The 27,613-nt window shown below is 42.2% G+C and overlaps 1 protein-coding gene across 2 annotated transcripts in view; it reads right to left on the reverse strand.

The window, feature by feature from the left end:
• Window positions 1-27,613, reverse strand: part of FREM2 (FRAS1 related extracellular matrix 2) — a 212,737-nt gene that overhangs the window by 67,263 nt on the left and 117,861 nt on the right. The window contains exon 6 of one of the 2 annotated variants that reach the window (XM_066582542.1): window positions 24,806-25,029. In XM_066582542.1, the coding sequence (XP_066438639.1) occupies window positions 24,806-25,029 (224 nt within the window). Of the gene's footprint in view, window positions 1-24,777; window positions 25,030-27,613 lie in introns of both variants that reach the window. The other variant, XM_066582533.1, reaches the window with a different exon arrangement.

Consider the following 27,613-nt stretch of genomic DNA (forward strand, 5'->3'; position numbering starts at 1 on the left):
CGTTTACCAACACCGGAGCTGTACAGCCTTAAATCATAAGGTCTTCAGACGTCAGACAGTGGATTGGGAAGGGTTAAAGTGGTTGTCCTACGTAGAAGTTAACAACTATCAACAAGATAGGGAATAACTATCTACTTAGGGCCTTTTTAGACAAGGCGATTGAATGACTGAACGACTGAATGACATCAGAGTTCGCTCAGGCAGCCTGTTTAGACATGGTTGGCTCGTTCGAACGAGAAATTGATCAGAATCATTCAGTCTTTCACATTTGCTGTATAAGTGAATGAGAACGAGTGAACGAGCGCCGTTCAAAACAAACGATAAGTAAATGAACCAATGATGATTCTTTTGCCTGCATAAAATGAATGACGAGCAAAAAGTGAATGATTAGCGTTCATCGTTCGGTCATTGGCTCGCATTTAGAGATGAGCGAGCACCCAAATACTCGGGTACGCGTTATTCGAGCTTTTTGTAAAATTCGAGAGCTCTACTCGAGTAACGAACCCCATTGACTACAATGGGAGATTTGAGCATTTTTGTATGTGGAACGCCGGGTCCCGAGCTTTTTTTTTTTTTCCCCTTGGTTCGTCCGTCTCTTCTCTCCCTCTCCCCCTTCCTGCCAGACCAAAAAGCTCGACAGAGTACGTTCGCTCAACTCTACTCGCATTTAGACTGAACGACTGTTGTTCACATTTGCACGTTTGAACAATTTTGTGACCGATAATCGTTCTGTATAAAAGCACCCTAAGGCCTCAGTCACACGGGCGCATCGGCGCCCGTGTTACTGCAGGAAGGAGACGGACGTACCTGAAGACGGCCGTCTCTGCAGCGCCGGAGGAAAGAACATGTGACCGGCTTCATTGCCGGTCATGTGTTCTTTCAGCAGCGCTGCAGAGAGACGTCCGTCTTCAGGTACGTCCATCTTCTAACTGACAGTCACATGGGCGCATCGGCGCCGGTGTACGGGTGCCGATGCGCCCGTGTGACTGAGGCCTAAAGCTGCCTTCACACTGGCGTGAAAATCGTGTGAGATTTATGTGTTGTGAGACGCACAAATCTCGCACAGGTATGAACCCTATTCTTTTGAATGGGTTCATTCACATTAGCGATGGTTTCCCCCATGGCAGCATGATGCGATGCTATGCAGAAATCAAATTGCTGGATATCCTATCTTTCTGTGATATCGCCCATTGCTTTTAATGAAGTCGGCGGCACAAGCACCAACCCCATTGAAAGCAATAGGAGATCTCTGCGATCCTCTGCTGTGGCTGTGACAGCTGAGGCGGGGGATTCCCTGCATCCCTGAAGTAATGCGAGGCTGTTTTCACATCCACGGTGCTTTCACAAGGACGGCGAAGGCGCGATCAGGAAATGATTCATGGTATCACCTACGCCAGTGTAAAGGAGCCGTAAGTCGGGGTCACATCCAGTATCTCTATCTCTGGTAGTTTCTGGTAGTCCCACTGAAATGAATGGGGCAGTAGTGTGCACACATGACCACTGCTCTATTTATTTAAACACTATCCAAATTCTGACCTCTCAGCGCGGTGCAACAGAAATCTGAGCAGGCGATATATTTTCACTGCTCAGTGATCCAACTTTTGTGTTCTTTTGCACCCTGGAGTCTTGACTTTCCATTTCTCTGAGACAGCAATGACACTCAAACGAGTTGTCTACTGTTATATCCCATCCATGCAAAGGAGCAATGGGTCGTGCATTTGGTCACATTAGTTGGAGCACCAGCGTTGTATTTGGCAGCAATTTGCTCGACTGTCACCGGCTGTTCTTCGGAATGATTTTGACATCCTTTTCTGACCCCTTCTACTGACAATTTCTTTTTTGTCCACAAGATCCCCTTTCTCTAAATGCTTTCCCTCGATCACACCATTCTTGATATACTCTCTACACCATTGTACCAGAAAACCCCACAAGGTTGGCAGTCTATGAAATCCTGGCCTGGCTAGTCTAGCACCGATGGCCAGACCTCGTTGGAAGTCACTCGCTTGTCCAATTTTAATGTAGATTCACACCGAAACTGACCTACGGAAAACTTGTGACTTTACTTTATGCTGAAATCCGGGGTCATGTATCTAATCCCCATGCAGGGAAGCTTCAACATGAAAGGGCATCTATGTCTAATAAAGTGGCCAATCAGTGTAGATAGAGGTAATTCAAGTTTTCTAGCTTCCTTGCAATATTGCACAATGGGGCTTATCCCGAGCGTTCGCTCTGATGTAACCCTTACTTCAGTTTCGGAGCTAATTTCCTGAAAGCAGATTTAGCAGAGGGCGATATGGGAGCCACGATTAGTATAGGGTGGCATGGGTCACAAAGGGGACAGGCTAGAATGAATGTGGCTTCACATGCGGCACATCTTTAATCTAGTAAGCTGTCTGCGAGAAACAAGTTCATATATTAATGACCTTCCTTTAGAAATGAAGCTCTATAAGTATGTAAAGTAGATTTGCCAGAGAAGAGGAAAAAGGAAAGACAGGCTTAATGTAGAACCAATTAGTAAATTGAGAATGCCAGCGTTTTGTGTGGACTACGCTAAAGAAGCTAAATCTGCTCTTTGTTCACTCATATCCTGCTCTTATTTTTTCGCAGTTACATCTCCTGTCCCGTACAGCCCATAATCATAAAACAAACTTTTGCTTTCTTAAAGGTCATGGCTTCTTATGGGAATAAAACCCTGGAAGCCTGGATTTACTTTAACCATAATTAGCAGTAAGTCTTCGCCGTTGCACATTTGTATATATCAGTATTTTCTCACATGGCCCCTACAATGATGTCAGTTCAGGCATGAATGGTCTCCTTGTGTTGCTTGTGGATGGACGGTCCTTACTAGAGGTTTCTTACTAATATATTAACGCCACTAATTGTGAATTGAATTTTTTTTCACTTCACATGGAACATTTGGGGAGACCCATTTTAATCACTCATTAGAGGGTTCTACAGAGTCTTGGTGATTGGTATTGTCGATACATCCACCTAGCTTTAGGCACTGGACACAGGAATTCAAGGTTAAAAGGGTTATACAATGCCTTTTTGTTAGAAGGGGTCCTTGGTAAGCATCTGATGACAGTATGTCCCACTAGTAGAACCATAAATGATCAGTTATAATATATGGAGCTGGCAACAAATGTATTATTTCCCTGTAGAGCCACCATAGGGTAAGTTTACTAATACACAATTCCTATTGAAATCCATTGACTTTCATGCATTGTACCTCCAGACCAGGAGCTGCCCTTAGCAGCTGTTCTATGCTCCCGCTAAAAGATGAGGGTCGTGAAGGGGGACTTCTTTCCTCCATTAAGAATTCCCTATTAATGCATTAGACAAATGGACTTACCAAAAGATAAAACTCCTTTAAATATAGTATGTGTTTAGTATATTAAAGGGGTATTCCGAGCATTAAACCCCTTGCAGTATTAATGACTTAATTCTCAGGATAGGTCATCCATAGTTGATCAGCAGAGGTCCTCTACTCGAGACCCCTGGCGATCAGCTGATCTGAGCCTCCGCACTCACTGCAGCGGGGCCAGATGTCTACAATAGGGTTGGAGGCAGAAGTGCAGTAGAGGATATAGCTCCCTCCCATTGATTTCGATTAGAGTGAAGCCTTCTATTGCAATTCCGGGTGATAAACCATCAAAAATAATTGTGTAGCTCTAAAATACTAGATTTCAGTACCACTAGATTTAAAGATCTTTGTAAACCTATGCCAGTGCCTGGAGTAGATACAGACGTAGAGCACAGTGTATATGATTGTATATACATGTTATGTGCATTACATTTTGCAATTTGCAGTTGTCACAATTAAAGTCATCTTAGAAGGTCGTCTGACTGGGTCTTCTTAACCCAATTTAAGACCTGGAGATATTACCAAGCTAAGCATGCATAACATTGCTACTCCTGAAAAGATATCTTGGCACATTAAACTTCCACATTCCTCAGAAATTAAAGCAATACAAAGCCACAGTCAACCTCCCATGATGAGCGGCCTGAAACAAGCGGTGAAAACCTAGCAAATACTGTATGTGCTGCTATGGACTGGATTGTTCTTAAAGGGGTCCTGCCATTATTATCTGACTGGTGCAGGTCCGACTGCTGGAACCAATCATCGGAAGGATAAAGCTGCTTCTTCACCGGGGCATCAATTTTTAAAGGGTTTTTTGGAGATTAAAAAAAAATGTATTAGCAGGGAATGAGCTCAAATAAAATAAATCACATTCACCAGTCAAATGCACCACCCCACTCTCCGGTCCATCACAGTACCCCTTGGCCCCACTACTAAGATACCGGAAAGAGCTGCTGCGGTCACGTACCAGTCATTGGACACATGACTGTTCAGTCAACCACTGGCTTCAGCAGTCACAAGCCATTCATGGCAGGATCACCACAGTAGCCAGTGATTGTCTAAGTCAGGGGTCCACAACTCCAGTCCTCAGGGACCACCAACAGGTCATCTTTCCAGGATCTCCTATGGTAAGAACACCTGTGGCAATGTCTGAGGCATTGACAATAATTACATCACCTGTGCAACACTGAGAAAATCCTGAAAACATGACCTATTGGCGGTCCCTGAGGACTGGAGTTGGGGAACACTGGTCTAAGTGATCACATGTCCAATGAACGGCACATGACGGCTGCAGCTTCCTCTAGAAATAGGAGCGGCACCAGGGGGACCACTGAACCAGGGGGCATTTAACCAAGGAGTATGGCTTATGCTTTTTATTGCAGACCATTTACTGACCATACATTTTTTACTCTTGTAAGACCCCTTTAACTCTTTCCCTACTCAGGCTGTAGCTCCTACGTCCTTCAGTAGCCAAGAATGTATGAGATATGTCTGTGCATTAAACTGCTATATTTCAGGCTGAGCAAATGAAATCTCTGTTTGCAACACAGCCTGAGATACAGCAAGTAGAAGCTGATACAGGAAGTAACTTTTATGTATGTTAATACATTTTCTTAAGTGTATATTTGCGCAGGTACCGCTCATTCACATGGACGGCAGAATCAAACTGATGGTGAAACGATGTGCCGATGCATGCGGGTATGCACAGTGTTTTAAACATACCCGCTCAAACATATGTATGTATTTACACACCTCCCATAGGCCTCTATTGGCCTCTTTGGTGTGCAAATATGCATAAAACCGAGCAGCTTCTATGTTTTAGTTCTCTTGAAATCTATGGGTTTTAGTCTCTGCCTTTTTAGCGAAAATGAGCTAAAACACACTCATCTGAAATAACCCAGAAAGGACAGGCGTGTTGGCTTAGTACTGCTGCCCTGCAAACTCAGCTTATGATGCTGTCCCAAGATGACAGGTTCCCTTTATGGCACTCAAGTTACTGAAAATCTACAATTCAAAGTGACATTTTTGGGAGAGTTTTTCAGTTTTACTGTAACTGTTAGGTGTTAAATAAAGTACGAGATTTACAGATATTTACAAATTTGCAAGCAAATGAACTTGTTAAAGTTCATAAAAAGTTCTTCTCCTGACCGCTGGGTTCAGGGTTATCATAGGAGTCAGAATAGTTATATATTTCTATATATCCGATATACAGGATTTTGTAATAATTCCAATGTGGTCTTGTTTGATGTGGTTTGAATCGGCTTCTGAGAAGTAATCTTTGCACCTTTCATCTTTTATCCATTGTTGGCATTACTCAGACAATTGGAAATTAAATTACGCTTTCTATTTTGCCAGATTGAGGGAGTTTACTGTTAATTTGATTCTTTGTATGTGGACACAGTTCAAAGCTCTAAACGACAACTGAATGCTACAGTACAGCATCTTACATTTATCATTTCCAGCAATTAAAGCAGTTTACTCATTAAAGTAAATAGCTCTAAAGTGATGTGAAACCAAACATCTTTTAGTGTACTGCTAGTCTTGATATTGCACTCTTTGAGTTATCCACAATTACATTAACACCACGTTTGGGCCCCCATCCATCCTTCCAGTCTGGGAGTTCCGATTTACATGTTGAAAAGGGTATTTAGATGTAACCCTGGACAGCTCCACAGGCTGTCATTACTGAAATGGAGACCAAAGCTGTAAACTTTGTTCTCTGTTTCTGTAGATTTCCGTTACTTCTGGAGTCAGAGACAAAATTATGGAGTGGGAGTCACCATCCCATTTTGGTAGAGTCGGAGTTGGTAGAGATACACGGACTCTGGCTTATAAAAAAAATATATATATATATATATATACACACATATACATACATACACTATAAAAAATAATTAGACCGGATTTGAGGTCGTCTACAAAGAAGGATCTAATGGAGGCAATACTATTACTAAAAACAAATTCATAGACTGCAACTTTACTATGTTTCTGTTAAAAACTTTTTTTTCCCCACTTACTAAATGCATAGTGTATTGCATATCTACAATTTAGTAAAGTTTTATGTTCAGAAAGTCTATTCCAATAAATATATTTTATGTTCCAACTAAATACCTTAATTATAGTGGTGATAAAAGCCTGATGTTACCATTTTAATACAGTAAATGTATCACTTTAAAAAAAAGGAGTCCATAATTCTTCCATCATGCCGGCTGGCATTTTCCAGGAAGTGATGGAGTACATTGCTCTCCCCAGAGATCAGGGTGTGACAGGGAACCTGCATACAGAGTCTTTTTTTGTGTTTAGTGTTACTATCCTGCCTTATCTAAGCTTCAACAGTACAACATAGCAGTCATTAAATCCCTCTGTTGACCCTGTCCCAGGCTACATAGTAAAGTTAAGAAGTGAGCTGCAGAAAAAAGGAAAATGTCATCTTATAAATATCTGATGGGCTGTAAATACAGTATCTGATGGGTTGTCACGGTGCAGAGGGATCAGCCCTATTCTCATTTACGCAAGGAAAGACTAGAAGCAATGGGATGAAACTGAAAGGGAGGAGACACAAATTAGATATTAGAAAAAACTTTCTGACAGTGAGTGGAACAGGTTACCATGGGAGGTGGTGAGTTCTGCTTAAATGGAAGTGTTCAAACAAAGGCTGGACTGATATCTGTCTAGGATAATTAAGTGAATCCTGCACTGAGCAAAGGGTTGGACCAGATGGCCCTGGAGGTCCCTTCCAACTCTACCATTCTATGAGTCTATGAGTCAGATTCCAGGAAAATTGAGTCGGAGGTTTGTCTTACTGACTCCGCAGCCCTGCCTGGGACTCTCCAAATGGTCTGAGTGAACCAACAAGTAGAAATCTACAGTAGTGCTGGAGTTTGTACAAGTAGAGTGGATGCTGCTCCATGATAATTAGGCACATTAGAAACACAATTACACCCATTTTTACAAAGATGTCAGATGTTCAGTTTTTAGGATACTACTAAACACATTGCAACTGCACATTTCATAAATGATCCTTTAGGACTATGTAAGCACATGTCTCTCTTAGTTCTTGCCCATTTGCTATAAACACGGTTTATTTGGCTGTTTTACTACCACATTATAATTGTGATTAATAAAGAAGAGATAATAAACATAATGATTATGAAAAGAACAAAGAATATTTGCTTCTGAAAATTGCCCATTGGCATCGGCACACTGTACTTATACTGTACTTAGCAACTCTATACTTACTTAAAACGAAGATTTCATAATTACCAAGATGAAAAGGTTATGTCTCTTGTCTGTTGTCTAGAGAACACCAATAAAACTACCACAATTCCAGTCCCATAATCTTAGAAACTAAGAGCGGTGAGTATCAGTGGAAAGTATTACAAGGTTAGGGTGTGTTCTCCAATATTGTTACAATACAAGGCAATTTATGTGGCTTTGGAAACTTCCTTTCATTTCCTTTTTTTATGTATGGTACATTTACTTTTATTTTTGCTATGTTTTTTAATATCTATTCACTGTCAACTCAGACTGCTGAGTTTTTCTTCTTTCAACCAGTCAAAACTGAAAGTGCAGTTATCCCTCAATGTAAGGCTTGCCATATACATGAGACAGCCACCTCACCGAAGACACCTCCACACACAGATACTCGGCTTAGCCAAGAGTATATGGGTTCTGAATGTAGACGGGAGAAAGCTGCTGCCAGATACCTCTTGCAGTGGCTTATCTCTGAAGAATGAAAGGACCAGACACCTGAAATCCAACCACCTGATTCTTATTTACTCTAACATCCACCATCGGTAGAGAGTCAGTAGGCCCCCATACGCATTAGCTGATCAGCCAGACCTGTTGAAATCAGGGGGTTCAGCCGATATACATCTGATGTCTATGGTCATCCTATGAGACTAGATCAGATTTTTACAAGAGCAAGGAGATCTGCCATAACCCCTGTGGGCTGTGCCCCCTGTTTCTAAACAACATCCCAAATATACTTGAATATTGCAAGGTAAAACCTACCAATAGTACAGTTTCTGACCTATCTCAGGGAATATGCAGTGGCATACCATGGTTAGAAAACGCTCATTTTGTAGCACCGATGTGTCTTTTCTTTTCTCTATAGGTATTTTAAAGGGAACTGAGTGAAACGTCCGGTGGCTATGGCTGTAGGGAAAAAGGGATGGTTCTTACATATTATATCCCATTATATCCCATTCATTGTTAATAGAACGGGAGCTCTGAGTGTCTTGGAATGAATGTAGTGGTGGCCACACGAGAACACTACTACTGCATTTATTTCTGTTGGACTGCTGGAGATAGTGAAGTACATGCAATTGGTTAGTTCCAGCAGTCCCATACAAATGAATGGAGACGTAGTGCACAGGTATGACCACCACTCCATCCATTCGTCCTGGGACACTAGGAACTCTTGTGATCATGGGAGTCACAGCAGTCATACCCCAATCATATCCTGTGTATACAACAGTCAATAAACTAACTTTGTGGGACAACCCCTTTAAAGGTTAGACATCAGGAGCCAAATTTTTACACTGTATATTCAAAACTTAGAGAACAATATGTGACCTAGCAATATTTATATAGAATTACAGAACCTTTTCAAAGTTCATTGACATGTGTCATGGACAATTAAAAGTTCTAGCCATTACATGTATAGAAAAAAATTACGATAGAACAATTAATAAGGCTGGAAAAAATGTGTTAATGCAGAAGCTAATAAAAGCTAGTTAATAAAAGCTATAACTTTAGACAGCAATTGGGACTGTTACAATCTGCGGGAATTCTTCTGCTGTATCATATCATCATTTCAAGTATTTAAGTTTGTTAGGGTAGTTGCTATGCATTTATCACACAGCTGATCTATTAGAGCTGACAATCAGCCCAAACTCATTTATGGAGGAGTTCCTGATTGGTTAGCCTTTCTTTAAATATTCCTGGCTCCTACAGTATGTTGCTGATTATAACTATGTGCATATAAATCTAGTATTCCTTGTTTACGTCTTGTATCTTGTTCTAGCCTAGCCTGTACTTGTCAGTGTAGTCTTTTTCCTATGGTTAGGTCTAGTCCAGACCTTTCTTCCTAGCCTTAGGGTTTTTGTCTTTGCCATTTGCATTTGTCTAGTCTTGTTTATAGTTCAGCTTTGCTTTGTTTAGCTTATTTGTCTCTGGGTTCTAGTCCCATCTCATAGTTGGTCAAGAACGGTGTTTGAGATATGGCTCCCATTAGGAATACCTATGAGTTACTCGGAGGACAGTGGTATCTAGTGCCAGGGAGAGATTAGGGAAAGCTAGTATTTAAGATTGCATATTGTCAGGTTATTTCTGTTCCCATCAACCATGTACTCCATTATCTGTCATCATCATAATCCGATTACCATCACAATTCTGTTTCTGTCTTTTTTTGGTGAGTTCCTAGTCTTGCATTCGTGTTTCCCATTTGTGTTAATCTGTGCTTTATATATTAATTCTTTCAGGTTGTCACACAATTTGGCCCTACTGGAGGTATCTGAGCACTTGAAGACACAGATAGTACCCAGGAAAGACGACTGTCATGGGTGAAGTCCAGTTCTGTCGTCTGTAGAGTACAGCCAATATCGTTAAAGGACCACTTGTTTTTTTTTTTGTAACTAGCTTGCCCAATTGTGAAATCTTACACTAATAGAAACATCTATCAAGTATTATTTTTTCTACCTACTAAGTTGTGAAGTTACAAATATCCATGAAATGTGTGTCCTGCTATTCCTGTTTGTACTATAAGTGGATATTTGAATATTTCTGATTTATCCTCTAATGAATTTGATCTTGTTCACATACTAGTAAGAGGAGAACCATGTGGAACAAATCTATTTATTGTTACTCTCCTGCTGACAGGATGAAGTTTCATCACTTCTAATAGAGCAGAAGGTTGAGTCAGGCCCTTCTCTGGATCCCTGATCTCCAATTAGCAAGACTAAAAGTAAATTGTGCGATAAATGCTAGAACTATACAGTTATATATCATACTTGTTCTTTCATTGAAATCTCATACAGTTATACCAGTTGATGCCCATTATCATAATGAAACGATAATTAGTTTGGAGCTTCTCACTACATGAGTTCAGGCAAGAATTGTCTTCTTTACCTAATAATGAGGGCAACCTGGAACTACGGTAGTAGTAGAAACCACTTCATCCCCTTAAATAGGAGACATAGGATGTGGGTGATGGTTAGAATTTCTAGACTGTTGGAAGGTTAGCCATAGGTCCCAGATTTGTTTAAAATGAGCACGATGTCTGCTCTTCCAACTTGGCAATTCCTTCTTTATACATATTACATCTAACTTACTGATCAGAAGTTGTATAGAAGGGGCTCACAGCTTCTCAAGTGCGGAGGGACCACAATTTTCCAACAATTTTGTAGTAGTAATCATCTGGGTGGTTAGGTATCCTTGTCTGGGGTGAAATAGGTTTGAGGGTGCCCAAAGAAGGATTGGTGGGACTGTGAATGGAAAACTCTTACATGTAATATATTTTATACAGTGTGAGAGAGTGATAGGGAGAGTACTGGAGGGATGCTATGTTTCCTGCAGAATGCTGTCTTTGTGCATTAGACCTAGGAGAGTATATTTCATCCAGAAGAAGCTGGATGAGACACAAAGAATCCAGGAAGTGTGGTTTCCTTAGTCGTAGAGCTTTTAGAAAGTCAGTTCCCTGCCTGGGGTCAGTATAGGATTTTCCTCTGACCACAGCTGAAATAGCTCATCCGGCTATTGCTGGGTGGCACGCTGAAAGACAGCTCCCATTCCTGTCCGAAAGAAAAGATATGAGCTATCTGAGCATACTGTGTTGAGGTCTTGTTGGGTGGTTGGTAGTAAGCCACCTGCATAGTCAGGGTGACAAGTGTTTATTTAGTGCTGGACTAGCAGGAGTTTATTTTCTGTATGCGCCTAAATGTCAATGGCTAGGTTTCCTGATGGACAAAAATAAAGCCCTGTATGAACCTCATGTCACTGTTTGTAACCGCAACCTGCCTACCGCACTGAACTAGATCCTGCACAAAGGTTGGAGACCTTTTTCCAAAAATGCTCAATTTTAGGGCAGTAACCCAAATATGAGGCACTGTACTAGTGTACTAGTGAGTAAACACATCGCTAGATTGGAGAACGTTAGCTCCTTAGCTTTTCGTCAATGTAGCTGTCTGAGATCTTGTTTTTGAGATGTATTTTTCAATGCTATTTTTTGATGTTCCGTATAATGTACTGAAAAACCTTATTTTTTAAGTGGAATCAAATGGAAAACAAACGCAATTTTACAATTTTTTGGGAGGGGAGGGATTGTTTCTACAATGCCCAAACTGTGTCAAAATGCCATTCGATGGGTCAGTATGATTACAATACCAAATTCATTTAGTTTTGTTTTAACTGTACTAAAAAAAATAAAATTTTAAAAACAAATAATTTTGCCACCATCTTCTGACTACCATAACTTTTTGATCTTTTTGTCCATGGGGTTGTGTGAAGGTCCGTCTTTTGCGGGACAACCCGTGGTTTCTATTAGTACTATTTGGAATACATACCACTTTTTCACCCCTTTTAATTAATTTTTTTCTTGGGAGACAGGATGACCAAAAAAGAACATGCTGCAGGAATACGCGCAGCCAGATTCCATTGTAGTCAATGGAAGCTGGACCTCACGCTATACTTCCGCTTTAGCACAGTGGAAGTATCGCGTGAATACACGTCCCAGCCCACCACCGGCCGCTTCAACCTGGACTGCCAGTGCGCCATGCGCTGTACTGCGCATGCGCGCCGGCCTGCCAGGGGGGACGCATACAGTGGATCCGGAGTGGTGAGTATGGTGGTTTTTAGGGGGCGCCATGGCGGACTCCACTGCGATATTCCGCTGGCAGAGTCTATCACAACCCTGCGCATAAGGCCTTAGAAGCGGTGGACAAAATGATCTAATGATGACAAGCACAGCAGGCTGAAGATATTTCATAATCCTTATAACTGGCATGTAGTTACCGGGAGATGTAAATCTGAATTGTTTGCACAACCCAAATTCAGTCAATGCTGTGTAGACAGAGGCTGTTCTGATGCCTGTCAGTACAGAACAAGGACCCCTGTAAGTGTTATAAATGGTACCTGTATCCTGATGCTGGTGCCTAAAAGGAATTAAAAATTCTTCATGGCTCTAAAAGTTATTATTATATGACCATCCCACTTACATGGGTGCTCTTGCAATTAGTGAACTTTTGCAAAAAGTTTGGTTTGGTCTGATTTAGATCGAACTGAATCGGAGGTTCACCAAACCCCAAAAACTGTGTATAACACTGCCTAATATCCATAAAAGACCTGTATAACACTCTGAGTGGCCTTTTATGGTTCTTCGACAGTGTTATACACCAGTGTTCAGGACTAGTGTTAAGCGAACCGAACCAGTAGGCTCGAGTTTTGGGTAGAACATTGCTAAAACTTCAGTTCTACTAGTTCATTTAACACTATTTACAACAGTAATATTATACCAGGAAACTGGTAGTTATGTAGTGCATTGATATAATCACTAATGTGGCTCCATGAGGGACCTCCACTGAGTGCTAGAGAAGTTTTAATGTTATAATGTAGAAAAGCTGCAATTCAGTTTGTGAGGGCTAAACTTGAGGATCACAACTGTGGCGGCGAGAGACCCCTACCTGTTTACATACCCACATTCATAGATACGAAATACATATATGGGCTGTGTTCACATTACATGCAGAGCTTATGAGGAGGGAGGAAAATGTTTAAATGAACATTATATTGAAATGCACTCTTATTCAAGAGGGTTGAACAAAAGTCCTGGACAGGCCCTTTCTGAAAGCATTGGCTATATTAATTCCTCCATTTAAGCTCTGGGTTTTGGGCACCATTTTAATATCTAGGAATTAATCTAAGTAGAAGTGATTAAGGAGTAGACATGATGGCTGAAATACCAAAAACAATGTTATTTATAACATACTATTATATCAGAACTCTGGGATCATCACCATTGAGCCAGTGAGTGGTTTAAAAATTGTAAATCATAGCTTAGTTCTTCGGAAGGTCTTTCATCGTAAGGAGTCTATAAAAAATACTGCCTAAAGTCATACTAAAAATGGACATAGCTATACAACCCCCTCTACCACTGGCGTAAGTACAGGGAATGCAGGGGATGCGGTTGCACCCGGACCCGGGAGCCTTAGGGGGCCCATAAGGCCTCTCCTCCACATATAAGGAGCCCGGTACTATGCATAAAGCATTATAGTTGGGGCCCTGTTACAGGTTTTGTATTGGGGTCCCGGAGCTTCAGGTTTCGCCTCTGCCCTCTACATGAAAGTTTCTGAATCGTCCTTGCATGGTGCTACTTAAATGTGTAAGGCTGAAGTCAATGGGAACTTTGTGTGTAATACCAACTTGGATAGCAGTAGGATTGCGGCAGTCTGCTTCCAGCAGAAATCAGCTCTGTACATGAGTGCACTGCCCTGGCAAGAAGCCGATCGGTGGGGATTCCGAATGGTGGTATCGATGGCCTGTCCTGGGAAAAAGCCATCAATAGTTTAACAACTTAACGACCAGGGTATTGTGGTTCTAAAGAACCAGACACATTTTAGCGATTTTTACCCATCTGGTAGTTTTACCAGGACAGCCTCGCATAGTGAGAGAAAAAATAATGAATATATCAATGGGAATGAACAATCGTTAATATGATCGATCATCCAAATACTGCCATCATCAGTCGCCTCTAGATTTCCCTGTTCACACAGAAAAGGTGCAGCCGATGAGGGATTATTTTTATGCATAGGAGACTCGGTCAGTAGATAAACGAGTGTCGGCTCATTTGTCCGCTGATCATATTTACACGACTTGATTAAGCAAATTAATGCTCAGGTGAATATTCTCGCCTGATTATTGGCCCATGTAAAAGACACTTTATTCAGATCTCATCATCTCATGATTGGTTCCAGATCTATAGAATATACAGTACACATACTTTTTCATGTGACCTTTTCAGGTTCACATTTACAGCAGCAGCACTAAATACTGCGCTACGATCTACTACATTCGCACAGCTGAACGTTCCTCTCTCCTAAAATTTTTCCAGAAACATGCTTGGATCGCCCTGCACCTGTCAGCAGACACATCATTGTAAATCCACAGCCATGACAGCCATGACATATGCAAGTGACACATGGCTTTGTACAAAAGGGGCCTTTCACCTTCACCGCAGCGGATTTTAACTCTTCTCCTGCCCGCGGATCCGCATCCCATAGGGATGCATTGACCACCCGCGGGTGGATGAATACACGCGGATGGTCAATAAAAGTGATTTTAAAAAAAATGGAGCATGAAAAAATCTGGACCATGCTCCATTTTTGTGGCGGGTCTCCCGCGGGGACGGCTCCCGCGGGCTTCTATTGAAACCTATGGAAGCCAGCCGGACCTGCCGGAGACAAAAATCGGAATTTACTCACCCGCTTCGGTTCTTCCCTTCGCCGCGGCTCCATCTTCTCTCCGTCGCGGCCGGATCTTTTTTCTTCGGGCCTGCGCATCCGTCGGGCTGAAGAAAGAAGATCCGGCCGCGACGCAGAGAAGATGACACCGCGGCGAAGGGAAGATCTGGAGCGGGCGAGAGGTCAGTTTATTCTTATTTTCAGCGCTCATGTCCGCGGGGCAGGAGGGACCTGCTACGGATTCTCCATGGAGAATCCGTAGCGGGCCTGATTTTCCCCGTGGACATGAGGCCTAAAGCTAAGAATCGTAAGTGAAGCTAAAACGCTCCTTTTGTCACTTGTACACATCCTGCTGCATAGCGCTATGGCAGAGGATTCACAATGATACTTCTGTTGACAGGTTCCCTTTAAATCTATACAGGCAACAACAGGTGATGCAGTCTACTGTAAATTTAGTTGGAGGTGACAGTGACTACCACCTGAATTGGACAACAGCCACCAAATGTTTCTGGGTACCTTTGGCTTTCAATGCTATCTTTTTAAAGTTCTTAGTATGTCCATATACATTAGATCAATGCTGACCAAACCTGCCAATTTCCGTAGTATCAGATGGAAATTTGGGGAAAGAAAGGTTGTGCATATCAAAATGTAGACATTTCCGATCTTTTTATTCTCAAGGAAAAGAAGAAGTCTGGAAGAGGCTTAGGCCCCACTTACACTGACAGATGATCACTCAAAAGTCGCTCAAACGACAGTTTGAGTGACAGTTTTGAGCGATCATCTTTGCATAGTCTGTAGTAGCTAAGTGGCTATTAAAGAGCTATCGTTTGACGAACAATACAGCTGTTCTACATAAGCAAACAGCTATATTGTTCTCTGCGATTACAATGTGAACTACTAGCGGGACACGGGCTGTAAGAATCTTATCAGCGCTGCCGGCTGTGAAAACAGCCGGCATTACTGATAAGAGTTCACTGCTCAATTCAAGAAAAACTAGAATTGAACGATGATTGACTCATGCACATAAACTGCACAATGTCCGTGCATTTAGATCCAACGATTCTTGCTCAAAAGATGGCTTAAAGGGGTTGTCCCGCGGCAGCAAGTGGGGTTATACACTTCTGTATGGCCATATTAATGCACTTTGTAATGTACATCGTGCATTAAATATGAGTCATACAGAAGTTATTCACTTACCTGCTCCGTTGCTAGCGTCCCCGTGGCCATGGTGCCGTCTAATTTCGCTGTCTTCTGGCGTTTTTAGACGCGCTTGCGCAGTCCGGTCTTCTGGCTGGTGAATGGGGCCGCTCGTGCGGGTGAGCTGGTCACCGCGTCGTCATCATAGCTCCGCCCCGTCACGTGTGCTGATTCCAGCCAATCAGGAGGCTGGAATCGGCAATGGAATGCAAGGAAGGAGAAGAAAATCCATGGTGCACCATGGGAGAAGACCCGCGGTGCACCGTGGGAGAAGACCAGCGGCACCATCTTTAAAAGAAGAAAAGAAGAAGCTGCAGAACGCTGATGCAGGTAAGCGCAATGCCATTTTTAAAAACTAACCTATGCTTTCTTTTTAACAGGGCAGAATGCGGGGGTAAGTGAACAAAAAAAATTTCCGCTTTCGCCGCGGGACAACCCCTTTAATGCATGCTTGGCGAGCATTATCCCAATACATATACTGTTGTAAACCAAAAACATGGTGTGAGTTTAGCCTTACATGCATGGAGAAAGGTGGGTATTTTTGCTTACTGCCTTTTTTGCCTGTTAAGTAGTGGATATTATTATCCAGAATTCCCATAGGTGCTACTCCCTTAAAAAGATGCAGGGTCCTTATGCACCTAAATATTTGACTCCAATGACAAGCCCTGATCAAGGAGTTCGTTGTTTGTCTACCTGGCCTTCACACAAGCCCATTCAGAATACATGGCGGATGAATGGGCATCCCTCTGATTGTTTGCCCCCATACAGATTCATCATTGCTGGCAGCACATCACCTGTTCACACGGAGAGATATGCTGCAGACAATGAGGATTTTTTTGGCTGCACGAAAAAAGTGATCAGCTGATGAACAACTGTTTGCTCGTTTTTTGATGATCAGGTACAGCTTCACATGGCCCTAGAATCCAACAAACTGATCATTAGACCATGTAAAAGGCTCTAAGTTCCAAGGATCCAGACACTATTTGCCAGATCCCTCCGTGTTACTGTGTACACAGAGAAACCAGTCAATCAGTGTCTGGGGAGAGAAACAGTGAATATCTGACCCTTACTATAAACTTTCACACATACATTTTACCAAACTGTTCAAAAGATCAATATTAGAGATGAGTGAACCTACTCGGACACGCCCCTTTTTCGCCCGAGCGCCGCGATTTTGGAGTACTTTCGTACTTGGGTGAAAAGATTCGGGGGACGCCGTGGGTGAGTGGGGGGTTGCAGCAGGGAGTGGGGGGGAGAGGGAGAGAGAGAGAGCTCCCCCCCTGTTCCCCGCTGCTACCCCCCGCTCCGCCACGCCTTCCCCCGCCCCCCGGATCTTTTCACCCGAGTACGGAAGTACTCGAAAATCGCAGTGCTCGTTCGAGTAATTACTCAAAACAAGTATATTCGCTCATCTCTAATCAATATAGGTGACCGATCACTGAAATCAGTGTGTAAGGGACTTGACAGGTTCTCTTCAAAGGCTATGGACACTTGAGGGCCAGTGTTTTTCACTTGTATTTGGGACTGACAATCATTTTTGCAATAGGGTTTAATTATAAATTTTGCATGGTTTGTCTTCCGCAGCTTCTAAATATCACTGCATATAGAAACTGTGGTCTAAGGGCCCTTTTACATAGGACCACTGTTGGGCACAGAAGCATCCGACAGTCGTCCCAGCAATAATCACTTGATTTTTATGTCTACACGATCCCAACAATGAATTAATTATCGTTTGTTGTTCAGATCATACAGGAATTGACCATCGAGAATCTAAATGATAATCGTTTAATGTAAAAGGCCCCAATAGGAGATCCGTAAGTGAGGCTGGACTGACAACTTAGTTTCCCTCTGCTAACTCCTCTCCTGCACATTCTTATCAGCTAGTTTATGACAAGAAGGAAGTTTACCTTTGTTGAGATCATAAATTATCAGAAAAAAAAATATTACAAGACAAGAGAAATAAGGTCTCAAAACTAAGCCGTCAGTCCAGCCTCACTGACAGATTTGCTATTGAACTTGGACTGCAGTGTGTATATACAGTGATATGTAGAAGCTGCAGAAGACAAATGGTGCAAAATTTTGAATTAAACTCTATTGCAAAAATGATTGTAAGCTCTAAATACATGCATCTAAGTGAAAAAAACTGCCACCCAAAGGTGTTCATAACCTTTGATTTTAGCAATAAAAAACAATCATGTACTAATATATATATTACACACCCCTGAGCCCACCCTATCAGTGATTAGGACATTATTGTGGAACATATATTTCATACCCTGCATTAACTTCAAGGTCGCTGCACCTGTAGGACGATGTGTAGGACGAAGTAGCCAGTCATATTATTCATTTCTATTGAGGTAGCAGAATATGTCTATTGTATTCTACGGTAGTTGGCAGCCGCTCACACAAAATGGTGAAGCGGCACATGAGATAAGCAGGGCAGGAGACATGCAGGAGTGCAGTGCATTATCACTAAGTAAACTGTGAAGGCTTAAGCCAGCTTATTCATTCTAAAATATCCCCGTCCTGTAACCAAATGAATGGCATTTGTTTTACTTGACACTACAACTCATGTAACAAATGTTAATTCAGCTCTGCCTGCAAACTGTCTTTGGGTTTCCCAGTTTAGCAGAGTTTGCCAACAGTTCTGTGTACAGTTCATTTTCTTTGGCTTGGTTCCACCTATTGAAAGCGGCTGTGACAGATCCACGAAAAATGTTAATGGAACTTGCTTCACTATCTTGCTTCCTCTCCCTCGACTTCATCTTTACTCCTAATCTCCAAAGGCTCCCTTCGTGCCCGTTTCATATTTGAAGGGTAGGATGCATTCACAGCACAGGACCCAGTGAGGGTTAATAATCCATTATAATACACTTTTTTGCTATTTTGTAGCCTTTTTATTAGAAGGGTGCTGACTAGTTGATCCTATATCTTTAACTAATACAAGTAAAACTTCCAAACAGTCCAGCATCTATGTAAACTTCACATACAGCTTTACTTAATCCATATCATACACACATAGATCCACTGCTTCCACATTTTAGGCACTGTGTCCCCTATTCATTGTATATGAATAGAATTGTCTAAAAACTATCTAGCAACCAATCACAAAAAATAAGCCAGGGGAAACAGCTGATCTTTGGGGTTCTCAGGTGGTCCCCTGTTAATCTGCTATTCGTGACCTATCTTAAGGACAGGCCATCAATACCAAGAAGTGGGTCAACAACTTTAAAAAACTTGTAACCCATAGGACAAGTTACTAGAAGAAACATCCAGTACAGTATGCCTCACTTCAATAGTTTTCCATCATAGTCATCACCTCCCATAGAAAACTATTGAACCGTGAGCCACACTAGATGCTTCTCTGAAAAACTTGCTCCCACTATGGGTTAAACAGATGACAAGATTTAAAGGGAAGCTGTCAGCACATCTAACCATCTGCACCTGTCCATGTTCTTACGGCCTATGTGCAGGATTTCAGCTGTCCTATGGATAACGTAGCATACATCATCCACCTCACAGAGCGGACTTTTCAATCAAACTTTGCATAATGCGACGGTCCGGCCCAACCACCGGACCGCTTGCCCACAATTTGCATGCAACGTGGAAGATTATAAACATTGATTTCTGCAGTTATGGTTTATACAAGAGGCATATTAAGAAATTAGTTTGTGACACAGCATTACTTCTGTGTTCTGTAGGCGTTGGTGGTTCTAGGCGCTTGGCTACGCTGGCAGGTTCCCTTTAATCCTACACTATTAACCCTTTCCAATCCACTGTCTGACATCTGAAGACATTCTGATTGAAGGTTGTACAGCTCCGATGCCAGAAAACGTCCAGTAGGGTATTCTTATTGTATAATACTGGCCGCTGTGTTGTCGGGGGCCTCTCCAGCATGTCACATACTGCAGTACTGGCTCTAGCCAGCAGATGGCGCCATTGTATAATGGCAGAAAGAGAAAACCCCCTAGGAAACCCTGAATCCAAAGTTGGATTGAAAAGGGTTAAAGTACCCAAGGGGTTAATAATGTGTGTGTCAGCTCCCATTTTCTCCTAGGGCTTAAAAAGATGGACGTGTATTTGTCCCGTTATACAGCCTTGAAAATCACGGCCGCAAAAGGGGGCGAAGAAAAACATTTCATTTAAATGGTTCTGTTTCCTCCATCGGCATTCTCGCGTGTTAATACTACGTGAGAGAAAGATGGGGCGGGACTTATCTCCCCGCTTTTTTTTTTCCACAGATGCCCACGGATGGATTTCTACCGCGTTTGCCGTGGCAGAAATCCGCGAGTGAATTCCACAGCTATTAGGTTCTATTGAACCTAATAGCTTTTCTGCCTGCCAATGCTCACTCTGCGGAATTCTACCGTGGATTTCTGCAGCGGGAAATAAATTGCGGCATGTTCTATTTGCCGCGGATTTACACCACAGAAGGTCTCCATCAAAATAGCATTAATGAAACCCACGGAAATTTGCGATCACCAGCAGGCACTTTTTATTTTTAAACACGTTACTCCCGTGTTGTAAATCTGCGCGCGTATCCCGTGACGCTCGTGCGAATAAGCCCTAAGGGTCGTAGTACCTGAAACGCGCAAGAGTGGATTGCTGTGTTTTTTTTAAAGGAGGATTTAATAAAGCCTTAAAGGAAGCCTAGATAGTTGCTGGTCTTACTTTATTTCTTACATGTCTGTAATGCCTTGAAAACCTCCGTACATCCAATGGGTATATGCCCATCCATCAGTAGCCTCCATTGGATAACTCTGTGCAACACACTCCGCATGAGCTACCTTCTAATGCAGTGCATAGGGTTACTGGAGGCTGCTAATATACCGCTATGTGCCCCTCCATCAGCGCCCATGTAATGGACAGGAGCTCTGTGCCTACTATGATTCAGCGGCAGCGTGCTACAAATATGAAATGCCTGGTAGTGTTAAAAAAACATATTTACCCTACTATCAATATAATCTTGTTCCTGCATCTCTGCTAAAATTAGTAGAAAGCAGCCAACCCCTTTAAGATAAAGTGTAATAATTTATCAATGGAACTAGCTTGAAAAGTGCTAATCAACCTTGGGAGCCAGAAATGCGTTCAACTTACTCGCCAAGGAGACATTTATTCTCCATCTTGGGGTATGATGGGAGTAAAATTAAGAAAATTGGAAGGTATTTGGGAGAACCTGGCTTTATTTTCCTCTGGCTCTCATCTCTTTCGCCCTTTCTCTCATGTGACAGTTTAACCTGCTCCGCATCCCCCAGTGATGGATAGCTGTACGCTCTCCAGGTCATCGCTCATCACCCGTGCTTTGGAGGATACAGCTTACAGCACACATAAGCACCACTCACAAATGTTTGTCTATAATAACGACCATTCATTGAAAATAGGGAAGTCCGCATTGTTCCACGCACTACAAATGATGCTGCTGTTTTTAGTGTCCACTCCACAGTTCTGCTCTAATGAGCTGTACAATTTATTTTGTCATTGAGTAATGAGCCTCCAGACGAAGCTTTCAAGTGCCAACTCCTCCATAGAGTTCACTCTTCTTCTGCTTCCAGCAATGTGCTGACTTGTATGACAACCTCAGTGGGAGTTGGGTTGATGAAAAGTAATGAAAAAATAACTTGGGTAACTTGGGTATTCCTGCCAGTGGGTTAGCCCTCGTGTCATGAGAGTTTGTACATGTCACAGATGATTAATGAGGTCTAAGGATAAATGCACTAAGTAAATTAAACACCTGCTTGGTGCATATATATGTGCACTTATATTTTGTCAGCTATTACATAGTTACTTAGGGTCAAAGAAGAGACTGGTTCAACAAGTTCAACCCTCCTCAGACCAATTATACATCATTCAATGCCAAATTATTTATAACACTCAATAGCATTAGTTATTTGATAAGCATGTAGCATAGTATCTACCATTACCAATGACTACTCTAACTGAAAAGAACTCTTTTCTAGGTTGATGTCTTAAACCACCTTTCTTCCACATGTAATAAATGTCACCTGATCCTTTGTACAGTCCTTGGAAACAATAAATCATGGGCCAATTCTTTGTATTGATCACTACTCTAACTGTAAAGAACTCTTTCCTATACTGCTATTTAAAATTCCATCACGTGTAATTAATATCCCCTGGTCCTTAGTATAGTTCTTGGAAGAATAAATCCTGCAGTTTTTAGCAGTAACCACATATACATTTATACATGTTTCTAAGATCAGCTTTAAGGTGTCTCTTTTCCGAGCTGACAACCATGATTTTTCAAAATTAACTGCCATGGACAAGTGCTAAGCCATACTGAGCAGTGTAGATGTGATCTCAGCTGTAACATAGCAAATATCTCTTAAAGAAATATAAAAGAGAAAATAGGGCCAATTTTCAGGTTAACCATGCTTTTTTAAGTGCTCCCAATCCACTTACACGAGGGGCTGTGTGAAACAGCTTATGGGTGCATTCACACGAACGTATATCGGCTCGGTTTTCATGCCGAGCCGATAAACGTCGTCCTCATGTGCTGGGGGGGGGGGTAGGATGGAAGAGCCAGGAGCAGGAACTGAGCTCCCGCCCCCTCTCTGCCTCCTCTCCGCCCCTCTGCACTATTTGCAATGAAAGGAGGCGGGGCAGGGCGGGGCTAAGTGTCGAGAATTAGCCCCGCCCCGTCCCACATCTCCGCATTGCAAATAGTGCAGAGGGGCGGAGAGGAGGCAGAGAGGGGGCGGGAGCTCAGCTCCTGCTCCTGGCTCTTCCAGCCTCCCCCCCTGCAGATGAGGACGACGTATATCGGCTCGGCGTGAAAACCGAGCCGATATACAATCGTGTGAATGCACCCTATAAGTGACAAGCAAATGAGCTAGCTCCTTCACGCTTGTTATTCTGGTTAGAGTAAATCCATTGGATCAAAGCTTGCTTCTGGTGGGATGAGAGCCGGTATCAGCACATTACACTGGACAATATGTTGGAGATTAACTCCTTAGTGACGGCGCTATCTCCCTCCATACAGTGCGGGCGTCAGCTGTTTATTACAGCTGACACCCGCGGGCAATAGCCACGCTCGTCCGTTCGTGGCTATTAACCCTTTAAATGCCCCGAACGCTGTTTGGGGGTCCTGCACGGCCCCCCCGCGGTGAGATCGGGGGAGCCGTGCAGGTGTCATGGCAGCCGGGGGCCTAATGAATGGCCCCAGGGCTGCCTTAGCAGACTGCCTATCAAGCCATCCACACAGGGTGGCTTGATAGACTGCCTGTAAAAAAGCAGTATGACGTAATGCTGTAGCATTACGTCATACTGGAGGAGCGATCAAAGCATCGCATGTTAAAGTACCCCAGGGGGACTTCAAAGTAAAGTAAGAAAAAAGATCAATAAAGTTTTTTAAATTATAAAAAAAAAAAAAGTTATTAAAGTTTAAATCACCCCCCTTTTACCATATCTATTATTAAAAAATCTAAATCATAAAATAAAAATATGTATTTGGTATCATTATTTTTCCGCGTCCGTAAAAGTCCGATTTATCAAAGTAGCACATTATTTTTCCTGCACAGTGAATGTCGCCCGAAAAAAAAATAAAGAACGCAAGAAATACACTTTTTTAGTTACCCTGTCTTCCAGAAAAAATGCAATAAAAAGCGATCAAAAAGTCGTATGTATTCCAAATTGATACTATCGGAAACTACAGGACATCCCGCAAAAAATGAGCCCTTGCTCAACTACGTCGACGGAAAAATAAAAAAGTTATTGCGCGCACAAAATGACTGCAGAAAATAATTGAAAAAAATTAAATAACTTAAAAAAAAAATACAAGTACTACAGCAAAAAAAAAACTATATAAGTTTGGTACCGTAGCAATCATACTGACCCATAGAATAAAAATATCAGGTCGTTTTTGTTGCAGTTTGTGCGCCATAGAAACAGGACGCACCGAAAGATGGTGGAATGTCGTTTTTTTTCCCATTTCTCTCCGCTAAGAATTTTTAAAAAGTTTTTCAGTAAATTACATGGTACAATAAATAGTGCCATTGAAAAATACAACTCGTCCCGCAAAAAACAAGCCCTCATACAGCGACGTCGATGGATAAATAAAGGAGCTACGATTTTTTAAAGGGAGTAGGAAAAAACAAAAATGGAAAAAAGCTAAAAAGCTCCGTCACTAAGGGGTTAAACCTTTATTATAATACCATACACTGCAACATGACTAAAACCATCCTGGTCCAATATGGTATCAAAACATGTTGTGCTATATGTTATTATAATAAAAGCATAATCTCCAGTATATAGTCAAGTGTAGTGTGCTAATACTGGCTCTCAACCTACCAGAAGCACAGTAAATATCTGAGCATTAGCAGCCACATTTATGTTTTTTCCCTCCCACAGCTCCCTCCTCCTTACCTCACCATAGACTCCTATGGGCAGCATGAGTCAAACAACACAATAGCAGGAAGACCTCTAGTGGCCAGCACTTTAGAGAGATTTTTCAACACAAAACCACCATTTTATATAAATAAAGCGATTTGTGCTTTTGCAGGTTATCACACTGACTTTCATATTAACATAAGTTGCCTGAAAATATAGTGACTATTTCATAATCTAGTTGACTCTGGAGCTCTTATATTGTGAAGGCCAAAACTGAAACCCATATTCAAAAAGTAGCATGACAAGAATGACAAAATGATAGGATTGTGATTTCATCTCGGGACACGGTGCTTCGCTGTATGCTTCTACCACACACTTCCAGCATGCATTAGTATTAATGCCTTTAATAAAAGTGCTTACCATCATCCTTGTCAGGTAAAATCACTACCTGAGCAGAATGAAACTCCGATCCAAGCCTTCCTCCCATAGGCATGCTCAACGTGACATTAAAAGTCTCAGCTTCCTCGTACAAGGAGTCGTCTATTATTACCACGCGACACGTCTTCTCCTTCTCGCCTTTATCAAACCTCAGAATGCTGTTATGCTCCTCAGGCCTGGATATGTAATCAGAGTAGGATAAAACAGATGTTGGGACGGTTCCAGTAGCCGTACCTGTAAAACAGATAATTGGAATGTGTTTTACATGTGCGCTTTGTCAAGTTGTGAAGTGTCTGGGAGGCAAATACTCAGCAAAAATATATAACACATTTATCTAGTACCTAATTTTCATAGCAGAAGCTATAGACGCAGCATAATGACAAAGCCAATGCCCAAGAAAAGCATATCATAAAAAGCGTGTAATATGCCATAACTCTCAATGGACTGTCACAGTAGAACATTTATCCAATCATCAAAGTCGCGGCAGCACTCCGCTGGATTCAACCGCAAAAGCGGGAGATAGCAAAGAAAAATGCGCAAACAGCTCACGTAAGAGGACCCGACTCCCTTGAGCCCTCAAAGACCATCAATACAAGAGAATAAAGTAGCGAGCAGCGCCAGAGATGGTCACTTGTTATTTAAAGTGCACTTGAGAAAGACCCTTGCTGGGTTGAAACGTTGTGCGCTACTGGATTTCTTAAATGCAATAAAGAAGCATCCATTGATGCATTTTAAATAACAAGTGACCATCTCTGGCGCTGCTCGCTACTTTATTCTCTTGTACAGTAGAACATTTAATCTGACTCTGCCACACATTCATTGTGTAGCAGATTCATTTTTCAATGCATATTTATACGGTTAATTAGTGTCAATTTAAGTATTGCGTAAAGATACACACATGTAAATCATTTTTTAAATCCAAATTGTATCATATGATGCAATAATATACAAAATAGGGTCTAATATACAGCGAGGAACCATATAGATACATTTTCATTAATAAACTTACTATATTGCTTCAAAAACTATTTCCCAGGTCAAAAGGAGGGACATTTAAGAGACAAAGAGGGACGGAGGGACTTCGATCAAAAGTAGGGACTGTCCATCCAAAAGAGGGCCACTTGGGAGGTATGAATATACTGTAACTTCTCTTGTACTTTGAACTTTGCACAGATACACAAATGCTATAGGGAACAACTGAGGGTGGTTTCATACTTGCACCCGGGGTTCTGCTTTCCTGCTCTATTCGGGGAGCAGAAAAGGGGATTTCCAATGGCTGAACGGCTCCATCTCAAGAAGGAATCAAACATTGACGGACGTACCCCATTGACTATAGGATATCCAGAAAATGGAAAAACTACAGCAGTAAGAGGGAGTGTAGATTTTATTTTTTGGGTTTAAGGCGAAACAAAATGAGCCAAATTAATTAAGAGGTGTGTGTCGTTTAATAATTTTGGCGCATTTTGCCTGGAGAGGTGAAGATGGCCAAAGCTCTTCTCTGACTACCTGATGCACACTGTGCATAGTATGCATTGGTAGTCTAAGACACTACATTCTGATCTGACTGGCCAGCACTGCTCATGTGGACAGCACTAGCCAATCAAAGCAGATGTAGTGTCTCAGACTAATGATGCATACAAATGCACAGTGTGTACCAAATTGAGAGAGAAGCTGGTGTGGCCATCTTTGTTTCTCTAGGGTTGCTTTAAGAATGCTGTAAGACACACAACTTTTAAATTTCCCACTATGTAACTGGAGATGGTTCGTGTTAAAATCAGTTCTCACACATAATCTAAAGGGCGTTTTACATGACGACCGAGCAAGAACATTCATAGTAACGTTTGTCTTTCTGATAATCAGGCTGTGTGAAAGCGCCACCTACCCAATTTCCCTGAAAATAAGACCTACCCCAAAAATAAGCCCTAGCATGATTTGTCAGGATTTTTGAGGATGCAGAATGATTTTTCAGGATTTTTGAGGATCCTTGAAGTATAAGCCCTACTCCAAAATTGAGCCCTAGTTACATGTAGTAAAAAAGACAATACAAAGACTGTCCAGGCAGCTATACATGTAAAAAATTAAAATCTTTTGTAGCAAAAATTAATATAAGACAGTGTCTTATTTTTGGCGAAACAGGGTATCACCTGAGAAACAAGCAAATACTCGTCCATCAGGTGATCACATTTTTCAGGGCTCCTGCACACTGGCGAGGTCAATATCAGGTCGTGATTCACGGCCTAATATCGCCCTCGCAATCCTTCTGAAAATTCCTGGATGCGAGGCATTTTCACATGGAAACAGCCTTGCATCCTTACGGGGCTGAAGGAATCCCCCATAGCGAAGAGAGAGAGGGAGGCGGAGCTACTGGGAATCTCCTACAGATCTCCCCATATTTAGAGAGATGGAAGGGGGGGGGGGGGCTAGATGGTGGATCCCTCTAGCCCCTCACCCTCTCTTGGCTAGAGAGGAGTCACTATGAGAACCCCCTCTCTCTGGAAAGCCCTCTATCCCCGCCCCCTATCTCTCTAAATATGGGTTGATTTCTAGAAGATCCCCTGTAGCCCTGCCCCTCTTTTCTTGCTATGGGGGATTCCTTCAGCCCCGCGGGCTGCTTCACGATCTTCTACCAGTGATTTTAATAGGGCCGGCGCTAAAAGATAGAACATGCTGTGATTTGTTTTCTGCATCGAATGGCAATGCAGTGCCATGCAGGGAAACATCGCAAATGTGAACACAACATGTCTCGCAACACACAAATCTCACACAATTTTCTCGCCAGTTTGAAGATCCCCTCATGGAGTACCAAAAACTATTGTGT

The sequence above is a fragment of the Eleutherodactylus coqui genome, chromosome 1, assembly GCF_035609145.1.
Source record: "Eleutherodactylus coqui strain aEleCoq1 chromosome 1, aEleCoq1.hap1, whole genome shotgun sequence".
NCBI lineage: Eukaryota > Metazoa > Chordata > Amphibia > Anura > Eleutherodactylidae > Eleutherodactylus > Eleutherodactylus coqui.